The sequence below is a fragment of the Xenopus laevis genome, chromosome 3S (assembly GCF_017654675.1).
Source record: "Xenopus laevis strain J_2021 chromosome 3S, Xenopus_laevis_v10.1, whole genome shotgun sequence".
Lineage (NCBI taxonomy): Eukaryota > Metazoa > Chordata > Amphibia > Anura > Pipidae > Xenopus > Xenopus laevis.
Window position 1 is genome coordinate 125,396,113 of NC_054376.1, and position 20,395 is coordinate 125,416,507.

General features: G+C 40.3%; 1 protein-coding gene across 14 annotated transcripts in view; it reads left to right on the plus strand.

Annotated features, from left to right (window-relative positions):
• The window catches only part of cacna1a.S (calcium channel, voltage-dependent, P/Q type, alpha 1A subunit S homeolog), a 179,159-nt gene that overhangs the window by 33,611 nt on the left and 125,153 nt on the right, over nucleotides 1-20,395 (plus strand). For all 14 annotated transcript variants that reach the window (XM_041588923.1, XM_041588910.1, XM_041588915.1 and 11 more), the window contains exons 3-6: nucleotides 586-725; nucleotides 8,403-8,494; nucleotides 10,615-10,767; nucleotides 13,626-13,813. In XM_041588923.1, the coding sequence (XP_041444857.1) occupies nucleotides 586-725; nucleotides 8,403-8,494; nucleotides 10,615-10,767; nucleotides 13,626-13,813 (573 nt within the window). The remainder of the gene's footprint in view (nucleotides 1-585; nucleotides 726-8,402; nucleotides 8,495-10,614; nucleotides 10,768-13,625; nucleotides 13,814-20,395) is intronic.

The following is a 20,395-nucleotide window of genomic DNA, read 5'->3' on the forward strand; positions in this document are numbered from 1 at the left end:
CATTTTCCCTGTCCCAAATTTGCATATGCAAATTTGGATTCGGTTTCGGCTGATTTGGCCGAATCCTAGATTTGGTGCATCCCTAATTAAAAAGTAAATAACACAGAAACCTTAAATAATAAAAAATTAAAACCAATTGCAAATTGTCTCAGAATATAACTCTCTACATCATACTAAAAGTTCATTTAAAGGTGAACAACCCCCTTCATAAAAAAAAACAAAGACCAGTTGCAAATGGGTTCATAATTTGGCTCTCTACATTATATTAAATATATTGATTTTCAAACAGCCCCTTTAAATATAGAGAACCACAAACATACCTTCTACTCTCTATCAGCCCAGTTTAATTTATGAAACATGCATCATCCCAGGACGCAATATACAGATATCTGCACCCTTTTACCCTCAATACAGGAGTAGCACCGTGATCATGCCCCTCATGAGAAAAAATGCACCAGGAAATTGTGGAAACCAATTTTGGGGGAGCACAAGGAGCTCTAGGCCCTCACTGAGGAGATGGGAATTGACATAAATGAGAAATATATCTGATTGCACATAAGGCTATAACCTTTCCTTGCTTTGCAGGATGACACAGAACCCTATTTTATTGGAATTTTCTGCTTTGAGACGGGAATCAAAATCATCGCCTTGGGATTTGCCTTTCACAAGGGATCCTATCTGCGCAATGGCTGGAACATCATGGATTTTTTGGTTGTGTTATCAGGGTAAGAAATTAGAACTATTTGCCCAGTTGTACAATGTTCTCTGCATTCCATAAATGTTTTACTTGTAATCCATGTTGCTGTTCTGCAACAAATTTTGCATTACCCACTTTATAGTTTACTGAAGGTTTTGACAGGGAACTCTGAGTACCACTCATGTATATTAAGAGATAATGTACCCCCTACTGTAAATGATATGGATATTAGAAATCACTGAGGGGTTCTGTGACCATATAAAGGCACAAGGCTGCAGGCTAAGTTATACAGGGAACTCTGAGTATCACTCATGTATTATAAGGGATAGTGTACCCCCTACTGTAAATGATAAGGATATTAGAAGTCACTGAGGGGTTGAACTGTGACCATATAAAGGCACAAGGCTGCAGGCTGAGTTATACAGGGAACTCTGAGTATCACTCATGTATTATAAGGGATAATGTACCCCCTACTGTAAATGATAAGGACATTAGAAGTCACTGAGGGGTTGTTCTGTGACCATATAAAGGCACAAGGCTGCAGGCTGAGTTATACAGGGAACTCTGAGTATCACTCATGTATTATAAGGGATAATGTACCCCCTACTGTAAATGATAAGGATATTAGAAGTCACTGAGGGGTTGTTCTGTGACCATATAAAGGCACAAGGCTGCAGGCTGAGTTATACAGGGAACTCTGAGTATCACTCATGTATTATAAGGGATAATGTACCCCTGACTGTAAAATGGTCTGTGACCATTTAAAGGCACATTATAAGGGATAATGTACCCCCAAAGTAAATATGGATATTAGAAGTCACATAGTTCAAAATAGTTTATTTGTGGCGCAAGATTTCCTTCTCGTATTGATATTGTTGGGCTCTCACCTTCAGTGTTCACACACTTATGTTCAATAGTGGAGGGGACCAGGGCAAAACAGATTTCCTATGGGACATATTATAAAAGCAAAGTTGTACTTCACGAACTGAAAGTTACTGTCCCCAACTTGCTCTGTTTTGGCATCTTGCTTCCTGTAACCGTCTCAACCTTCCTACCTACAACCTTTTACTCTGAATGTAGGACTTTGGGGAGTCGAATCCATGTGATCTCCTAACAACAGCCCATTGTAGCCGTACTTTGTGTGCGTTTAGCTCTTTTGCACGAAAAATAAGAAATGCCTTCAAGGTTGTAAAGTCTTTTCTAGGGCTCTTTGCATATACTGAGACTGGAGGGCATGTTCTCTTTTGGTACTTACCTTTTCTTAACAAAATAATCCTCATTATTGTGACCCTCGAGCAGTTTTCAATGTCCAGATTTCTATAACATTCCGCCACAGACATTGCTCACGTTTCTCATATAGATATTGTACATACAAGGCACATACTGTATGTGGATCAACGTTGCACATAGACAGCAGCTTCATATAAGACTCACGCGCCTCGCCTAGTTTTCCTTACAGAGATACATTTCTGCAGTAACTGGTTCAGTCTTTAAATAACTGTCCTCGTTCTTTGGTACTGGCTGCAGCAGTCTCAAGTCAGTCCACCTGGGAATTTTTTCTCCACCTCTTCTCACTGCAGCAACAGACTTTTTACTGGACTCTTACTGCATTTAACATTTTATAGCTCAGCCTATATAGCCTTTATAGCTAAGCTTTCTAAAGCTTAACAACTTTAAGCTCCAGGAACCTCCAGGAATGGCTGGAAGTAGGCCTGTCTTTAAAGGAGAACTAAACCCTAGAAATGAATGTGGCTAAAAATGCTATATTTTATATAGTGAACTTATTGCACCAGCCTAAAGTTTCAGCTTGTCAATAGCAGCAATGATCCAATGATCCAGGACTTCAAACTTGTCATCTTCATCTTGGAAAATGTCTGTGACACATACCTCCCAACATTTTGGAAATAAAAAGAGAGAGTAGCGCTGCAGATGTTTTCGACCATGCTCATTTTTGTGGCCACACCCCCTAATTACTAATTTGCAAAATTTGGCAGGTTATAAAAGTTTGAACACATTTCTGTGTTTTTTTTCAGTTATTACAGTTTTGCTAATGAAGGTGAATTTCCCTTTAGGGCAGAGACACGCTCTCAGATTTGGGGAGATTTAGTGGCCCGGCGATAAATCGCCTCTTCTTCTGGGCGACTAATCTCCCCGAACTGCCTCCCGCCGGCTAGAATGGCACTCGGAGCGCTTTGTTTTCTAAAGTTGCCTGAAGTTTCCTTGTGAGGCAACTTTGGGCGACTTCGGAAAAAGAAGCGCACTGATTGCCATACCGCCAGAGATTTACATTCTCTGGTAGGCAGTTAAGAGAGGTTTGTCGCCCCAAAAAAAGAGGAGATTTGTTGCTGGTCGACTCATCTCCCCGAATCTGAGTGTCTCTGCCCTTAAAGGATAAGTAAACCTTTAAAATAAGTGAATGTAAAATTGATGAGGGTTCTATTCTAAGCACTTTTGTCATTTACATTCATTATTTATTTTGTTTTAATTCCAAGATATTAAGGGATACATGTACTGTTAATATGAATGAATTTTCTTACAACAGCGCCACCTGCTGGTCAGTTTCCCACCAGTCTGACCACCAAGTAGTCAAGGAAGTTGTCAGGAGAAAGAAAGAGGCTGCTCTGATGTTCTTCTGCTTAGGAATACAATTAGAAACCTTTCTCACATCTTTGTATACGGTTGTATTGAATAGAAATTATAGAACTATAATACATAAATCAAGAGCCTAAATATCCTGTAAATTATATCCTTATAAATGGTGATTAGTGATGTGATCGGTTATAATCTGTGCTGAGCAATGCAATTTGTGTCATGTCATGACTCACTGAACTTGAGTCACGTTTATTATAATTTAATGATGTACCCTCATGTTGTATAATATGATTGCATACCCCTCAAGCAGGATTTAAGAATACCTGATGGTCTAGTGGGGAGGCGGGGACTTCTGGCTAGTATGTTACACATCCAGTCACTCCAGCCTTTATACATTACATTTTTGCCTAACTAACTATATTAGAAATATTTTTTATTTTGCACATCTATTTACCCAGTTTTATTTTTACTGCCTTCGTCTTCTGTGCGTTGCTCCTAATCCTCGACCGGTTCTGGGTTTGCGCGGCGCTCGGTATCTTCAGCTATTTGTGCATCTCTATAGGCCCTATGCGTTTCATACCCACAAGGTACTTAATCATGGGCTAAGGTCTCACCCACAGGAAATTAGCTTTTATACGGAAAACAACCAATCAGAAACAATTGGTAAAACAGGTCAACCTCTAGACATTTTGGGAGCCTGAAAAAGAATTTGCTGTGGGGCCCAGTAATATCTAGTTATGCCACTGACCGGAAACCTTGCAGTTAGTTCTGGGTTTGGGATACCCTTCGTAATATACAGGCTCCGTTGTCTTTATCAGACTATGTTGCTATAAGGAGATCCCCCCGTTAGTCTACGAGACAGGGCTTTAGAATCCTATCATATGTACTGTATGGATGATATACTGACATTGAGGCAAGAACAAATATGGGCTTCCAGTCACTATGGCTGACACAGACACATTGCAAGGCTCTTCTCTGAGCATCCTCAGTCATTCATAAAATCACTCTATTCCACCCTGGCAAGAAAGGGAGAAACTCAACCTCTCGGAGAAACAGAATGGGGGGAAGGGTAGAGACCAAGGCAGAGCTGAATTCTGGTCCCAAGCAAGATGGTATCAATGAACGGTGGTCCCATTACCATGGAAACGGGGCAAAGGTAGTCCTGGAAACCATGTGAATGAGGCATGGCTTGTTGCCATGGAGACTTGCTGAATGGGGAAAGACCTATAGCTGCCTGTCACCTTGTGCCTCCCCACCACTTCATTCCTTCCTTTATTTGTCGTCCATCATTAACAGAAATAAATCCTTTTCTTTGCATTTTTGTGGTAACCCATCTCCTGAGAGTCTAATCGCTCATTTTATTATTTTAATGCAGTGTCCCAGCTCCTAATGCATCTCCTTCATTTTACAGTAAAGATGGTCATACACAATAAGATCTGCTCATTTGGAGAGGTCGCCAAATGAGCGGATCTTAACCTGATATTCCCACCAAAGGCAGGGAAATATCGGGTTAATCCGATCGTTCGGCTCTAGGGCCAAACGACCAGATTACAATGAAGGAAATTGGTGCCGATGGGTCGTAGGAGTGCATCAACTAGCCAATGCGGCCCTCAATCTCAGGAGAAATAAAACCTGCCCTATCGATATCTGTCTGATTTTTGGCCTGCTATTGATCGGGGAGACCCAATAGAAGCCCACACACACACACAGGCAGATGCCGAATCAGTCTAAAGGACCAATATCTGCAGCTTTAATCTGCCCGTGTATGGCCCCTTAACTCTTCTCAGTGGTACGTTATTTAGCCTGTTACATCCTATTGCCTTGACACAGTGCACAACCATGCTATTTACCTGGATATGCATACAGAAACATAATTACCCTTCTAAATTCTTATTAAAGTAATCCCACCACTGAGCAGGGTGGGAACTAGGGGTAGCCAAAAGAAGCAGCTGCCTGGGGCATAATGATAGGGGAGCGCTGGGCAGTTACCTCTAAAATTGTCTTCTGCCTACCCCTATTCAGTGTTCGCACCCCTCAGTTTAAAGGCCCCCATACATGGGCCGATAAAAGCTGCCGACAAAATGAGTCGCATCTTATTGGCCCGTGTGGGGCCATTCGACGGGTTCCCCGATCGATATCTGGCCGATAGTTGGCCAGATCTCAATCGAGCAGGTCAAAAAATCATCTGTGCGTCTATGCGGTCCCCCGATCCGACTGCCTGTATCGGATCCATTCTGATCCAATCGTTGGGCCGACATCGTCAAACGAGCAGATCTCTACATCTATGGCCACCTTTACTTCCCTTACTTCCCTTCCTTCCCTCTGTCAACCTCCCCTTCATCACTGTCCCCTCCCCTCCATCGCTGTCCCTCTCCTCCCCTCCATCGCTGTCCCCTCACCTGCGTCGCTCACCCCTCCCTCTCCTCTCCTCTGTCACACTCCCCTCCGTCGGTCACCCCTCCTTCTCCTCCATCGCTCATCCCTCCCATCCGTCACTTACCCCTCGCCTCCGTCGCTCACCCCGCCCTCCCTTCTGTGTCTTACCCCTCCCCTCCGTTGCTCACCCCTCCCTCCCCTCCGTTGCTCTCCCTTCCGTCACTCACCCCTCCCAACCCTTCTGTCGCTTAACCCTCCCCTCCGTTATATATGGAAAAAGTCTAAAATTCGATCGAATAGGAACAACCCAAAAATTGGAAACGATTTTGAATTAAGTTTTCCCTCTGAAAAAAACTTAAATGACAGGAAGGCAGTTAACATATTCAAATGGTTCCATGGACCTCTGTCATTGAATTCTTCATGAACTCCGCAGGTTTCAGTTGGTGGAGTATAGAATTTGCGCTGTTTCCAGGGTAGAGCTGTGATCAATCTCACATTCAAATTATAACTCGAGTTGGTGATTTAAAACTCAAAATTGTGGGTTTTGACCAAAAAATGATTTAAAACATTGAATTTGAATTTACCATTTGAACCTTAGTAAATCTGCTCCACGGTGTGTCATTGATATTAAGGTTATGTCCCACAGAATATTTATCACCTGTGTAAAATCACGTGATATGCTTTCAAATTTTAACCTGGCTTCAATCAAAAGGTAATTTCAGACCATTTGTCACCTCCATGGAAGACAACTTTGTGCGGGTGACAAAATGTCCTGTGTGACATTTCCTTTACTGTCACTGTAGCCCATTTTTTTAGTAACCCAGCCCTGGGTGCCTTATTTTCCCCTTACGTTGAAAATTAATTGTGAGACAAATTCTGACTTGAGTTCTCCTGAATAGCAGTGAGATGAGTCAGCAACCCCCCTCCCCTTTTCATGACTAAATATAAGGATGAGATGGATCTGATGCAGGGAAACTACTGTGCACTCAATGAAATATGATTCATACAGTTTTTAATTCTATGATTCTACAAGAATATATCTTTTCTCTGAACATATTGAATGGAATATAATTTATTGCACTCTCTATTTGTTAATCTTAGCATACAATAGGTGCTGGTACACAGGGACCGGTTTACTGTGACACAGTGTTTAAGGAACAATCTGGTTAGTGGAGTAAGGAGTTACGGGGACAATAAGGGGCTCAGGGGTGGGGTTAGTGGAATAAGGAGTTACAGGGACAATAAGGGGCTCAGGGGAGGGGTTAGTGGAATAAGGAGTTACAGGGACAATAAGGGGCTCAGGGGAGGGGTTAGTGGAATAAGAGTTACGGGGACAATAAGGGGCTCAGGGTGGGGTTAGTGGAATAGGAGTTACGGGGACAATAAGGGGCTCAGGGGTGGGGTTAGTGGAAATAAGGAGTTACAGGACAATAAGGGGCTCAGGGTGGGGTTAGTGGAATAGAGTTACAGGGACAATAAGGAGCTCAGGGTGGGGTTAGTGGAATAAGGGAGTTACAGGGACAATAAGTGGGCTTCAGGGAGGGGTTAGTGCGAATAAGGAGTTACGGGACATAAGGGTCAGGGAGGGTTAGTGGAATAAGGAATACAGGGACCAATAAGGGGCTCAGGGTGGGGTAGTGGAATAAGAGTTACAGACAATAAAGGGGCTCAGGGGTGGGTTGAATAAGAGTTACAGGAAATAGGGCTCAGGGAGGGGTTAGTGGATATAAGTCGAGGTAGTGGAAGAAGGGTTACAGGAATAAGGGGCTCAGGGGGGTTAGTGGAATAAGGAGTTACAGGAAAATAGGACTCAGGATTGTGGGTTAGTGGAATAAGGAGTTACGGGACAATAAGGGGCTCAGGGGTGGGGTTAGTGGAATAAGGAGTTACAGGGACAATAAGGGGCTCAGGGTGGGGTTAGTGGAATAAGGAGTTACAGGGACAATAAGGGCTCAGGGGTTGGTTAGTGAAGAAGGAGGGTTGGCAATAAGCTCAGAGCTTGCTTAGTGAATAAAGGAGTCACAAGACAATAGGGGCTCAGGGATGGCTTAGTGAATAAGGAGTCACAGGGACATAAGGGCTGCAGGGGTGGGGGTTAGTGGAATAGGAGTTACAGGGAATAAGGGGCTCAGGGGAAGGGTTAGTGGAATAAGGAGTTACAGGGACAATAAGGGGCTCAGAGGTTGGCTTAGTGGAATAAGGAGTTACAGGGACAATAAGGAGCTCAGGGGTGGGGTTAGTGGAATAAGGAGTAACAGTGACAATAAGGGGCTCAGGGGCCGGGTTACTGGAATAAGGAGTTACAGGGTCAATAAGGGGCTCAGGGGAGGGGTTAGTGGAATAAGGATTTACAGGGACAATAAGGGGCTCAGGGGTGGGGTTAGTGGAATAAGGAGTTACATGGACAATAAGAGGCTCAGGGGTGGGGTTAGTGGAATAAAGAGTTACAGGGACAATAAGGGGCTCAGGGGCCGGGTTACTGGAATAAGGAGTTACAGGGACAATAAGGAGCTCAGGGGAGGGGTTAGTGGAATAAGGAGTTACAGGGTCAATAAGGGGCTCAGGGGCCAGGTTACTGGAATAAAGCATTACAGAACAATATGGTTGGGTAATTTTAATAAAGTGTGAAACATATACAGTTTATTTCATTTTCAGATATTGTGTTGATTATAAAATAGCATTTTTGTTCAAAATTCCATGTTTATCTACATTTATCATTTTCTCTTTTTTATTTCAGCATTGTGGCATCTACAGGCCCTGAGTTTGATCTGAGGACTCTCCGAGCTGTACGTGTCCTGCGACCTCTCAAACTGGTTTCTGGGATTCCAAGTATGTTATTTCCAATTTAGTCATGTTGAACTAGTAAGCAGTGTTTTAGGGTTGGAGCCATCTCTAAGCCTGCATTTACCAAACTAAAGGCTCATTTAAAAAAGGGAGGCAAGCTGAAGAAAAGATTGCTGTAGGGCCATGTAGTTTACTCACATTGCATTCTGTACCCCTTTTTTTGACCCAATATTAGCTCCAATGTAAATGCGACGCTGGTGTGTGCAAGTTGCCCTGATCCTAGAAGCGACAAAGCATGGATGGGATGTGGATGTACTATGAATGCCCTTTTCTTATATATCATTCACCTACAGCCCTTAGTTCTCCAGCACTTGCCCATAACCCTTACTAAATTAAATCTTTTAATGATTTGTTCTGACACTTTAATTAGATACCCTTTCACTTTGCAGAGCAATCCTTCTCACACTTCTTGCACCAACCTCTTTTTTTATATATATATATATATATGTTTTTGTTATAGCTGGGGCTCTTACATGTGTGAGTAGAGCAGGGTTCCCCAACCTTTTAAACACACGAGCCACATTCAAATGTAAGAAAAAGTTGGAGAGCAACATACGCATGTAAAAAGTTCCTGGGGATGCCAAATATGGGTTCTGATTGAGTATTGGTAGCCACTATGTGGACATGCAGACAATAGGAGGCTCTCTTTGGCAATGCTTGATAAAAGGACGCATGGCCTGAAATGTTGCGGTGATGCCCATAAAAGCATAAATAAAGGCTTTTTAAATACTTCAAGAGCCGATGGTGCTGTTCAATTTCGCATTACACTGTTTGCCAATGGGAAGTGGCCATTGTAGAACGTGCACCATCCCCAAAGAGTATCGAGAATCGATGTGCTGACTACTCTTTCTCCACGGCTCTCTTTGGCAATACATGTGGTTTTTATGAAATTAAAGCCTGCCTTTTAAAGGAGAAGGAAAGGCTAAAATTAAATAATCTTTATCAGAAAGGTCTATATAATACATCAGTAAACCCATCTTCTGTATCAGACTTCCTGTTTTCAGCATAAACCTCCAGGGCTAGGGCTTGAGCATGCTCAGTTTACTCCTCCCCCCCTCCCTCCTCCCCTCCCTGCTGTAATCTGAGCCCAGAGCTCTGAGTGAGCAGGGAGAGACTCAGACAGGAAGTGATGTCACACCAAGCTAATATGGCAGCTGTTATCCTAAACAAACAGAGAGCTTCTAGAGCTGTTAACTCAGGTATGGTAAAGCATTCTGCAGAATAAATAGTGTGTTCTAGCTTGCACTATTGTGGCTAATCTATTGGCAATAAACTGCCTCTGTAGCTGTCCTTCTCCTTTAAGCCAGCAATTCAGAAATAAACACTTGCTTTGAGGCCACTGGGAGCAACATCCAAGGGGTTGGTGAGCAACATGTTGCTCATGGGCCACTGGTTGGAGATCACTGGAGTAGAAAGTGATTAAGAGCCTGCTGAGAGAATTACATTGTGATGTAATTGTTGTTTTATAGGAAAAATGCACTTAAAAGCACGCAAAATTTCCACAGAACAGTGGTTTATTTGGAGAACACCAGAATAATTTAGACTCCACATATTTGTATAATTCAGGGACAGCCTTTGCATGATAGCATACTGTGTGCTACACATTTCATTGGGTGCTCTTAGCCAGTGTTGTTACTAGATATCACTGGGCTCCACAGCAAATTATTTTTCAGGCCCCAACATGTCTAGAGGTTTTCCTGTTTTACCAATATTTATCTAGGGCCTATACCTCCTGGCCCCCCTGCAGCTGCAGGGTCTGCTTCCTCTGTAATTTAATTGATTGTATTTCTTATTGCAGTATGAGTAAGCTTATATTAAATTCTCATTTTTGCGACCGTTTCCCTTTAAATAATATTTTGTTAGAATAAGTTATGTCAACTTGGATCTATTTTAGTGTGCCAAGGGCACTTGCTCCCATTTGACCTGTATGTGCCTGAGGAAGAGACACCACCTTAGCAGTGGAACAAATCATATTTTGGTGCTGATCAAATGGGTTGGGTGTTGGCAAAAAGCATGTAAGGCCTTGATTAATGAAGGTTAAGAAGTTCTGCTATATAGTGTCTGCTATAGGTACATTTATACGGTTATCTTGTTTCTCCCTCCAGGTTTACAAGTTGTCCTGAAGTCGATCATGAAAGCCATGATCCCTCTGCTCCAGATTGGACTGTTGCTCTTCTTTGCTATCCTCATCTTTGCCATCATTGGTCTCGACTTCTACATTGGCAAATTCCACACATCGTGTTATGACATATCAGGAGGTAAACACCACTTCTTCTCTCTTCACATTATATTTTATATTCACATAGATAACATATCACAAGTTAACTGGTTATAAATATATAGCATCTAATACCTGTGCTGAATATATGACCTTGATATGGATAATATCAAGTATTGCTGACTATGTGAGCAATGAAACCAGTGTTGTTTAATCATGGTCTATAGAGAATAAACCCATTCAAAGGTAGCTACTGGTCTAGCAGTAACAATAATGATAGGAACTTGTGATGGGTAGCTTTGGGTTGCTGGAATTCCTTTGCATAGGATCACTGTCTTGCCTCGGTTAGAATAATGGCACCATGGGGCAGATTTATCAAAGGTCGAAGTGAAAATTTAAATTTACAAAATTCAAAATTTATCATGTACTGTCTCTTTAAAAATTCGACGTCGACCATTCGCCATCTAAAACATGCCGAATTGTTGTTTTACCGCTCTTTATGGGGGGACCGCCTAGAACCTATTTGGAGTTAAATCGTTTTTTTTGGAAAACCGAAATAGATCGAATGTGCTATTACTTCAATTCGTATGATTCAAAAACGGACTGATTCGATTGAAAATGGACCTATTTGGGCCAAAAAAAAATTGCGTTTTTTTAAATACATTTGGGTTGGTCTTTTTTAATTCGAATTTCAAAGTTTTTTAAATTCGGAATTCAACCCTTGATAAATCTGCCCCCATGTATCTAACTGGTTGCTTCTGGTTGGTTGGTGGACTTGAGGTTTTTTATACTTCTCAATAAAACACATAAAAATACAATACAGGTATGGGACCTGTTAGCCAGAATGTTTGGGACCTGGGATTTTCCGGATAATGGATCTTTCCGTAATTTGGATCTCCATACCTTAAGTCTACTATAAAATCATGTAAACATTAAATAAAGCCAATAGGCTGGTTTTACTTCCAATAAGGATTAATTATATCTTAGTTGGGATCAAGTACAAACTACTGTTTTATTATTAAAGAGAAAAAGGAAATAATTTTTGAAAATTTGGATAAAATGGAGTTTATGGGAGACATGCATTCTGTAATTCAGTGCTTTCTGGATAACGGGTTTCTGGATAACGGATCCCCTATATATACTGTATTCTGTATATAGACAGACTTACCCATAACTGCATTTGAAGAAAAACTCCTTTCCCTTTGACTTTTTTACTTAGGCTTGCCGTTCACATGAAGATTATTGGTGTCTGGCCAACTAAATAAGTGAATCTTTGACCTAATTGACCATCCAGGTGGTGGACCATTTCAGACTGTTGTGATTATTCAGCCCTTAAAGAGATACTGACACCAGAAATTAAATTCTTTTTTACATCTATCATAATATTGCCTTTGAAAGATACTTATAACTTTGCCATAAATTATTTGCATTACCTGTCAGGTGCCCCATGTTCCTGTATGAGTGGGCTGCCATGTTTGTGCAGCAAGAGTCCGTTAGCATTAGAAACTGATAGGCTGAGATGGGACAGTCAGTTTGGCAAAACAGTCAAGTTTAGAAACTTCAACTAACAATTTCTTACAAAAACAACCCTCTCAGTAAAAAACTATCAACATGACCTATTGGTAACTTTTAATGTACATTCATATTTTAAAAAGTAGTTTTTTTAGTGTCAGTGTCCCTTTAATGGATAAGTAAACCTTTGAAATAAGTGAATGTAAAATTGATGAGGGGGGCTATTCTAAGCACTTTTGTAATGTACATTCATTATTTATTTTGTTTTTATTCCAAGATATTAAAGGGGACCCATTTTAAAAAAAATTATTCAAAATCCTATTTTATCATATCAGTCAAGCAAAATGAACTTTAATTACACTATATAAATTATTTGAATCTTGCTTCCTTCAGTCTGCGATTTCAAAATTATAACAAGCAGGCAGGAGCCATTTTGTGGACACTGTTATTAAGGCAAGCCTTGCATTATCACAGAATCTTGTTTGTGCACCAAAATGGGGGACCTGATGTCCATCATCCCCATGCCCTGGCTACACAATTAAATGATGAAGAGAACAGGGGTAATGTGGGGAGAGCAGTGACATGTAGGAAGTGCTGAATGGAAAGTGAAAGTAATTGTCGGCCCCGTCTCTATGCCTAGGCATAGAGGAGGGGCAGACAATATTTGATTGAGAGCTGAGATTTTTAAAAGAGTTTACAACAGCTATGAATGCTTTAATAAAAAATAGAAATTGGATTTCATGTTTAATTTGAAAAGGACTTTTATTATACAGATTTTTGTGTCTGGGTGACGGGTCCACTTTAAGGGATACATAAACTGTTAATATGAATGATACTGGTTGTTCCATCAGAATATCCAGTATTAAGAAAGAAAGAGGCTCCTCTGATGTTCTTCTGCTTAGGAAAGATGTGAGAAAGGTTTCTAATTCTTTTCCTAAGCAGAAGAACATCAGAGCAGTCTCTTTCTTTCTCCTGACAACTTCCTTGACTACTTGGTGGTCAGACTGGTGGGAAACTGACCAGCAGGTGGCGCTGTTGTAACAAAATTCATTCATATTAACAGCACATGTATCCCTTAATATCTTGGAATAAAAATAAATAAATAATGAATGTAAATGACAAAATGCTTAGAATAGCACAATCATCAATTTTACATTCACTTATTTTAAAGGTTAACTTATCCTTTATGCCTCAGTATAGGGGGCCAAGGAGACCACTGATGAAAGCTATGTAAATAACATAATACTGGATATTCTGATGGAACAACCAGTATCTGCATAAATTCCTTGTAAGATAATAATAAAAAGATTATTTGGGGCAAATAGGCCCCCAATGAGCCATCTCTTTTCCATGTGTCTTTAATAAAACTTGTTATTCCCTTTGCAGAAGACTTAAAGGTCGAGGTTCTCTGCGGTAATGACAGCTCTTCTCGCCACTGCCCTAACGATACCTACTGCCTGAGCAAATGGGAAGGTCCTAATAATGGCATCACGCAGTTCGACAACATTCTGTTTGCAATTCTCACAGTATTCCAGTGTATCACCATGGAAGGATGGACGGACATGCTGTATTATGTAAGTAGAACCTCTAATGTAAGCATTCTAGGGATATTGTTATCAAGTGGGTGATACCGTTTTTTTCCCCGGCGGTGTAATATATTTTTTTCTATAGAAATGTGTTCCAAGGGTGTCATGTAACTTTAAAGGATTAGTAAACCTTAAATAAAAGGTAATATTTAATTGATTATTGAGCTATTCTAAGCACTTTTGAAATGTACATTCATTATTTACTTTTTTAAATTCTAGGATATTAAGGGATACATGTGCTGTTAATATGAATGAATTTTGTTACAACAGCGCCACCTGCTGGTCAGTTTCCCACCAGTCTGACCACCAAGTAGTCAAGGAAGTTGTCAGGAGAAAGAAAGAGGCTGCTCTGATGTTCTTCTGCTTAGGAAAAGAATTAGAAACCGTTCTTACATCTTTCCTAAACTGAAGAACATCAGAGCAGCCTCTTTCTTTCTCCTGACAACTTCCTTGACTACTTGGTGGTCAGACTGGTGGGAAACTGACCAGCAGGTGGCGCTGTTGTAACAATATTCATTAATCTTTATATAGGAGAAAAGAAAGAAAGTATCCCCATCTTTTTGATCAGAAAAAACACAAAAAATATATTTTATCACTATATGATTTGATTTCAGTTAAACCATTTAATCCCGTGATTCTATATATGTTGGTTCCCCCCTTAAATAAATAGTCCCACAAAGTGCTAGTGCTTGACCTTAATTAAATAGCATTAAATAGAATAAAACTAGGACTCAATTAATTTTTCTTTTAAATATTGTGTATGCTTTGTAATTTCTAACTCATAAACAATTCATTTAACATTAATTGATAAATGAATTGTTTATGAGTTAGAAATTACAAAGCATACACAATATTTAAAAGAAAAATTAATTGAGTCCTAGTTTTATTCTATTTAATGCTATTTAATTAAGGTCAAGCACTAGCACTTTGTGGGACTATTTATTTAAGGGGGGAACCAACATATATAGAATTACGGGATTAAATGGTTTAACTGAAATCAAATCATATAGTGATAACATATATTTTTTGTGTGTTTTTTCTGATCAAAAAGACAGGGATAAATTCTTTCTTTTCTCCTATATAAAAATTCAATACTGACAGAAGTCAGATCCCCTCTTTTTAATCCATTTTATATATCTGAAGATAGATCATTCCTTTTTATTGGAATATTGATTAATCTTAACAGTACACGTAACCTTTAATATCTTGGAATTAAAAAAATAAATAATGAATTTACATTACAAAAGTGCTTAGAATAGCACAATTATCAATTTTACATTCACTTATTTTTAAGGTTTACTTATCCTTTAAAAAGAAATAAAAACAAAGAATTGAGTACCAAGACCACAGATAGATCATCTGCCTCACATATTTTTAGCAGCTCAAAAAGGTATGGCCAACATGACCACTGCAATTGCATGATTGTGTTTGTTGAGTTGTTTATCACTTGTAATGGGACCATCCACATTTTCAAGCAAGACTTACAGGCTTCTTCACGTAGTCACCATAGAAGACATGGGAGTTGATTTGGGACCCCACAATGTAAACCACGCTGCAAGTTGAATAAGCAAAATCACCTGTTCAATTGCCCTTGTAGCTTGTACAACTACCACATTAGTTATGCACAGTCACTTGCCTTCATAAGAGCTACAGATTACAGACCTGAAAAGCAAAATTGTGCAGCATTAGTCTCAATGGGGAGCAAAATTAGGGATTATTAAACCATGGCCCATAGGTCCACATGCTGTTTAGTGTGGTTATCCACTATCACCTTAAAGGGAACTATTGCAGAAATGACAATTTTATATAGGCTTCCTCATACTGACATAAGAAACTTTCTAAATACAATCAATTATCAAATCTGCATTGTTTCTAAAATAATCAAGTTTATCCTCACTATCCCTCTCTCAGCATCTGTTTCTCTTCATTCTGTCTTCATGCAGCAGCTGGTTGTCAGATATTCATTGACAGTTAGATTCAATATATCTTATAGGGGGGCTCCTTTTGCCTAGAAGATGTATTAGAGCTCACTCTATTAAACTGACCAGACATCATGTCTCTCTACGTGCAGGATTTGTGCAAAAGGCAGTTATTTTGTTAGATTTTGTTTGTGCTGGATCAATTATTTGAGTGAGCTCTAATCCATCTGCTAGGAAAGGGACCCCCCCCCTATAAGATATATTGGATCATTCATCTAACAAAATAACTGCCTTTTGCAAAAATCCTGCATGTAGAGAGACATGATGTCTGGTGATTTAATAGAGTGAGCTCTAATCATCTTCTAGGCAAAAGGAGCCCCCCTATAAGATATATTGGATCTAACTGTCAATAAATATCTGACACCCAACTCCTGAATGAAGACAGAATAAAGAGAAACAGATGCTGAGAAAGGGATAGTGAAGATAAACGTAATTATTTCAGAAACAGTACAGAATATTTAATTGCTTGTATTTACAAAGTTTCTTATTTCACTATAATAGCGCTTATATTAAATTTTTATTTTTGCGATAGTTCCCCTTTAATAAAATGGGGTTCTATAATACAAAATAGTAATTCATAGAATTTATATAACTTATATACCAACTTTCTTAATTTAAGAAACACTGCTGTACCATTCAGCTGCCCTATTCAGTGACTGCACATATCAGGCACACATTTTCTTTTTTTTCAAAGTCTACATGACGCATGTGAATTTATTCTGTATTGAGGTTTGGACATAAGCAGCTTCCCAAGAGCACTTTGTACAAGGGAATGGTGTCAGCACTCACAGACAGGACCAGACTTGGGGTGAATTCTTTGCCCTTCCATACTGCATTTTGTCCCTTTCACAACAAGGGAAAGCTTTTTTGCTCAATGTAATAGCATAGATATGCTTTAATAGACCATCATTCTTTCTCTGGTATTTATAGGAGCTTGTAGCAAAACAGAACTATAGTATGCAAGACAGCCCCTTGTAAGCTGGACTTCTTCTTATACCATGTATAGCAGCTGTACCCTTTATACCCTTAAGCACAATAACTGCTTTGGAAGCTTAAAGGAGAACTAAACCCTAATATTGAATATGTCTAAAATGGCATATTTTATATAGTGAACTTATTGCACGAGGCTAAAGTTTGAGCTTGTCAATAGCAGCAATGATCCAGGACTTCAACCTTGTCACTGGGGGTCACCATCTTGGAAAGTGTCTGTGACACTCACATGCTCAGTGGGCTCTGATTGGCTGTTGAGAAGCTAAGCTTAGGGCTCGTCACTAATTATCCAGCAGAAAATGAGCTTCCCTGGCTGTAATATAAACTGATGCTACAGGTTTGCTGATTATTAAATTCTGATGCTAATTGCTCTGGTTTCTGTGCTGCCATATAGTAATTATGTGTATTAATTACTAATCAGCCTTATATTGTGACATTTCTATTCATGTGTACTGTATATTGTGAGTGGCTCCCTAAGCTCAGTAAGTGACAGCAGCACAGAGCATGTGCAGTGAATCAGCAGAAAAGAAGATGCGGAGCTACTGGGGTATCTTTGGAGACACAGACCTTTACTGCTGTGGTTGCCTTGGGCTGGTACAGAAGCACAAAACATCATGTACAACATTTTTACCTACTTCCTTAGTTCCTTAGTCCTTTAAGAGGTGATCTTGCCTGTAGGGCACTTTGATTTCCTAACTGGGAAGCCACAAAGGTTGCTTTAGGGCTTTGGGAGGTCAGACAATCCCACCCAACGTTGGAGCCTGTATCCTTTATTACATTTTTTGCTCAAGCCTGTTAGCTAAAATATTTGTATAGATTCTTTAGTAGCAGTACAGTGGGAATACTCCAACAATTGTATACAGATGGGGCTGAATGATATGAGGAGGTGGAAATGTGAAACACTTTGTAAGTTAGTACAGCACTCTGCCTTCTGATGGAGAGGAAAGGTCTGACGTGCAGCTCAGGAAACCCTGCTGCACAAGAGCGACTGCTTAACGATTCCTGCATTCTGCCGAGTCAGGAGAAACTGAAAAGGAACAAGGAGGAGGGAGAGAGAGTAGAAATCTGCTGCCAAGAGAGGAATAGACAAAGAAAAGGAAATGTGCGATTAACTGAATCAGGGTGGGAAGATACGGAGAAGAACGACGAGGTGAAGGCAAAGCAAAAAAATAAAGGAATAGGAATTTGGATAAGAAAAAACACAGAAGAAAAATTTAAAGGGAAAACGCTACTATCCTTTGAGCACACTTGCAATCAGTGCCGGACCATGGCCCACCCAAAAACCTTAGACCGGGGGCCCACCCAAAAACCTTAGACCAGGGGCCCAACCAAAAACCTTAGACCAGGGGCCCACCCAAAAACCTTAGACCATGAGCCCACCCAAAAACCTTAGACCAGGGGCCCAACCAAAAACCTTAGACCAGGGGCCCACCCAAAAACCTTAGACCATGGGCCCATCCAAAAACCTTAGACCATGGGCCCACCCAAAAAACTTAGACCATGGGCCCACCCAAAAACCTTAGCCCAGGGTCCCACCCAAAAACCTTAGACCATGGGCCCACCCAAAAACCTTAGATCAAGGGCCCACCCAAATACCTTAGACCATGAGCCCACCCAAAAACCTTAGGCCAGGGTCCCACACAAAAACCTTAGACCATGGGCCCACTCTTTGTACTATTATTCATCAAGTAGCCAAAACAAAAGATTTTCAGTGCAATTATGCCCAAATCACATCAAAATACAAGTACAATTGTGCAACCCCCCCCTGCAGACCTCGATGATGCTGAAATTATGTGGATTAAACCATGAAGATTGCATTCACTTATATGTTTATTGTATTCCTTTTAATTCCATGTGAACATTGATATTCTAAAAAAATACTAACTGGCCTTTTATCTGAGAATGCACATGAAGTGTGTGCAGAATGGAGAGAAAGAGAAACCAAATGGGAAATGGTCCATAAAGACAAATGATGAGAAGATTGGCGTGTGTGTTTCTATATATATATATATATATATATATATACATATAGTTTATATAGTAACATAGTTACTATGTTAGGTTGAAAAAAAATCACACGTCCATTAAGTTCAACCTTTTAAGTCTATATATAACCTGCCTAACTGCCAGTTGACCCAAAATAAGGCAAAAAACCCCATTCCATTCCCTCTCCAATTTGCCTTTAGAGGGGAAAAAATTCCTTCCTGACTCCAAAATGACAATCGGACCAGTCCCTGGATCAACTTGTACTATGAGCTATCTCCCATATCCCTGTATTCCCTCACTTGCTAAACACCATCCAACCCCTTCTTATACCTATCTAATGTATCAGCCTGTACCACTGATTCACTTCCCAGCTCTCCCTGTAACACCCCTTTCCCTCCTCTAATCTCATTGGCTCCCTCCTGTCTGCTGGGTGGAGCTACTGGTGAATCAAGCATCCGACCCTTCCTTGTACCTATCTAATGTATCAGCCTGTACCACTGATTCACTTCCCAGCTCTCCCTGTAACACCCCTTTCCCTCCTCTAAACTCATTGGCTCACTCCTGTCTGCTGGGAGGAGCTATTGGTGAATAAAGCATCCGACCCTTCCTTGTACCTATCTAATGTATCAGCCTGTACCCCTGATTCAGGGAGACAATTCCACATCTTCACAGCTCTCACTGTAACAAACCCCTTCTGAATATTTAGCTGGAACCTCTTTTCTTCTAATCGGAATGGGTGACCTTGTGTCAGCTGGAAAGAGCTACTGGTAAATAAATCATTAGAGAGATTATTATATGATCCCCTTATATATTTATACATAGTTATCATATCACTCCTTAAAGAAGAAGGAAAGTCTAATATTAAATAAGCTTTATCAGAAAGGTCTGTATAAATACACCAGTAAACCCTCAAAGTAATGCTGCTCTGAGTCCTCAGCTTCTAGAGCGGTTTACTCGGGTATGGTAAAGCATTCTACAGAATAAATAAATAAGTGTTATAGATTTCACTATTGTGGCTAAACTGCTTCGGTAGCTTTTCTTCTCCTTTAAGCGCCTCTTCTCCAGAGTGAACATCCCCAATTTGGCCAGTCTTTCCTCATAGCTAAGATTTTCCCTTTACCAGCTTAGTTGCCCTTCTCTGTCCCCTCTCTAATACAATAATGTCCTGTTTGAGTGATGGAGACCAAAACTGTACGGCATATTCTATTTATTTTATTCAAACAGGCTTGTGGCAATGTAACCTTCAAAAGGTTTTCTGTGGCACTACCATTTCTTCTGGGAGTTCCTGCAAGGCCATCACTATTCCTTTGGGTGGGAATCATTTATTCTTAATATATTTATCTACCGTATGTCCAGCTTACAATCAGAAACTGAGACCTAGTTACCAAGTTTTCTTAAAAAAAAGAGAAAGAGAGAGAGAGAGAGAGAAGAATTTTTTTCTGCATGAAATGTGCTCGCCTCTTTATTCTCCCTTTATCCTTATTTAGTGATTTCTGCCATCGCAATGTGGCGTTCATTTATATCCAGTGGGAGGACGTTCTTGTTAGAACATTCCATCTGCCTTCAGCAGAATTACTTTTCGGGAAGGTTCACCTTGGTTTTTAGACATATTTTT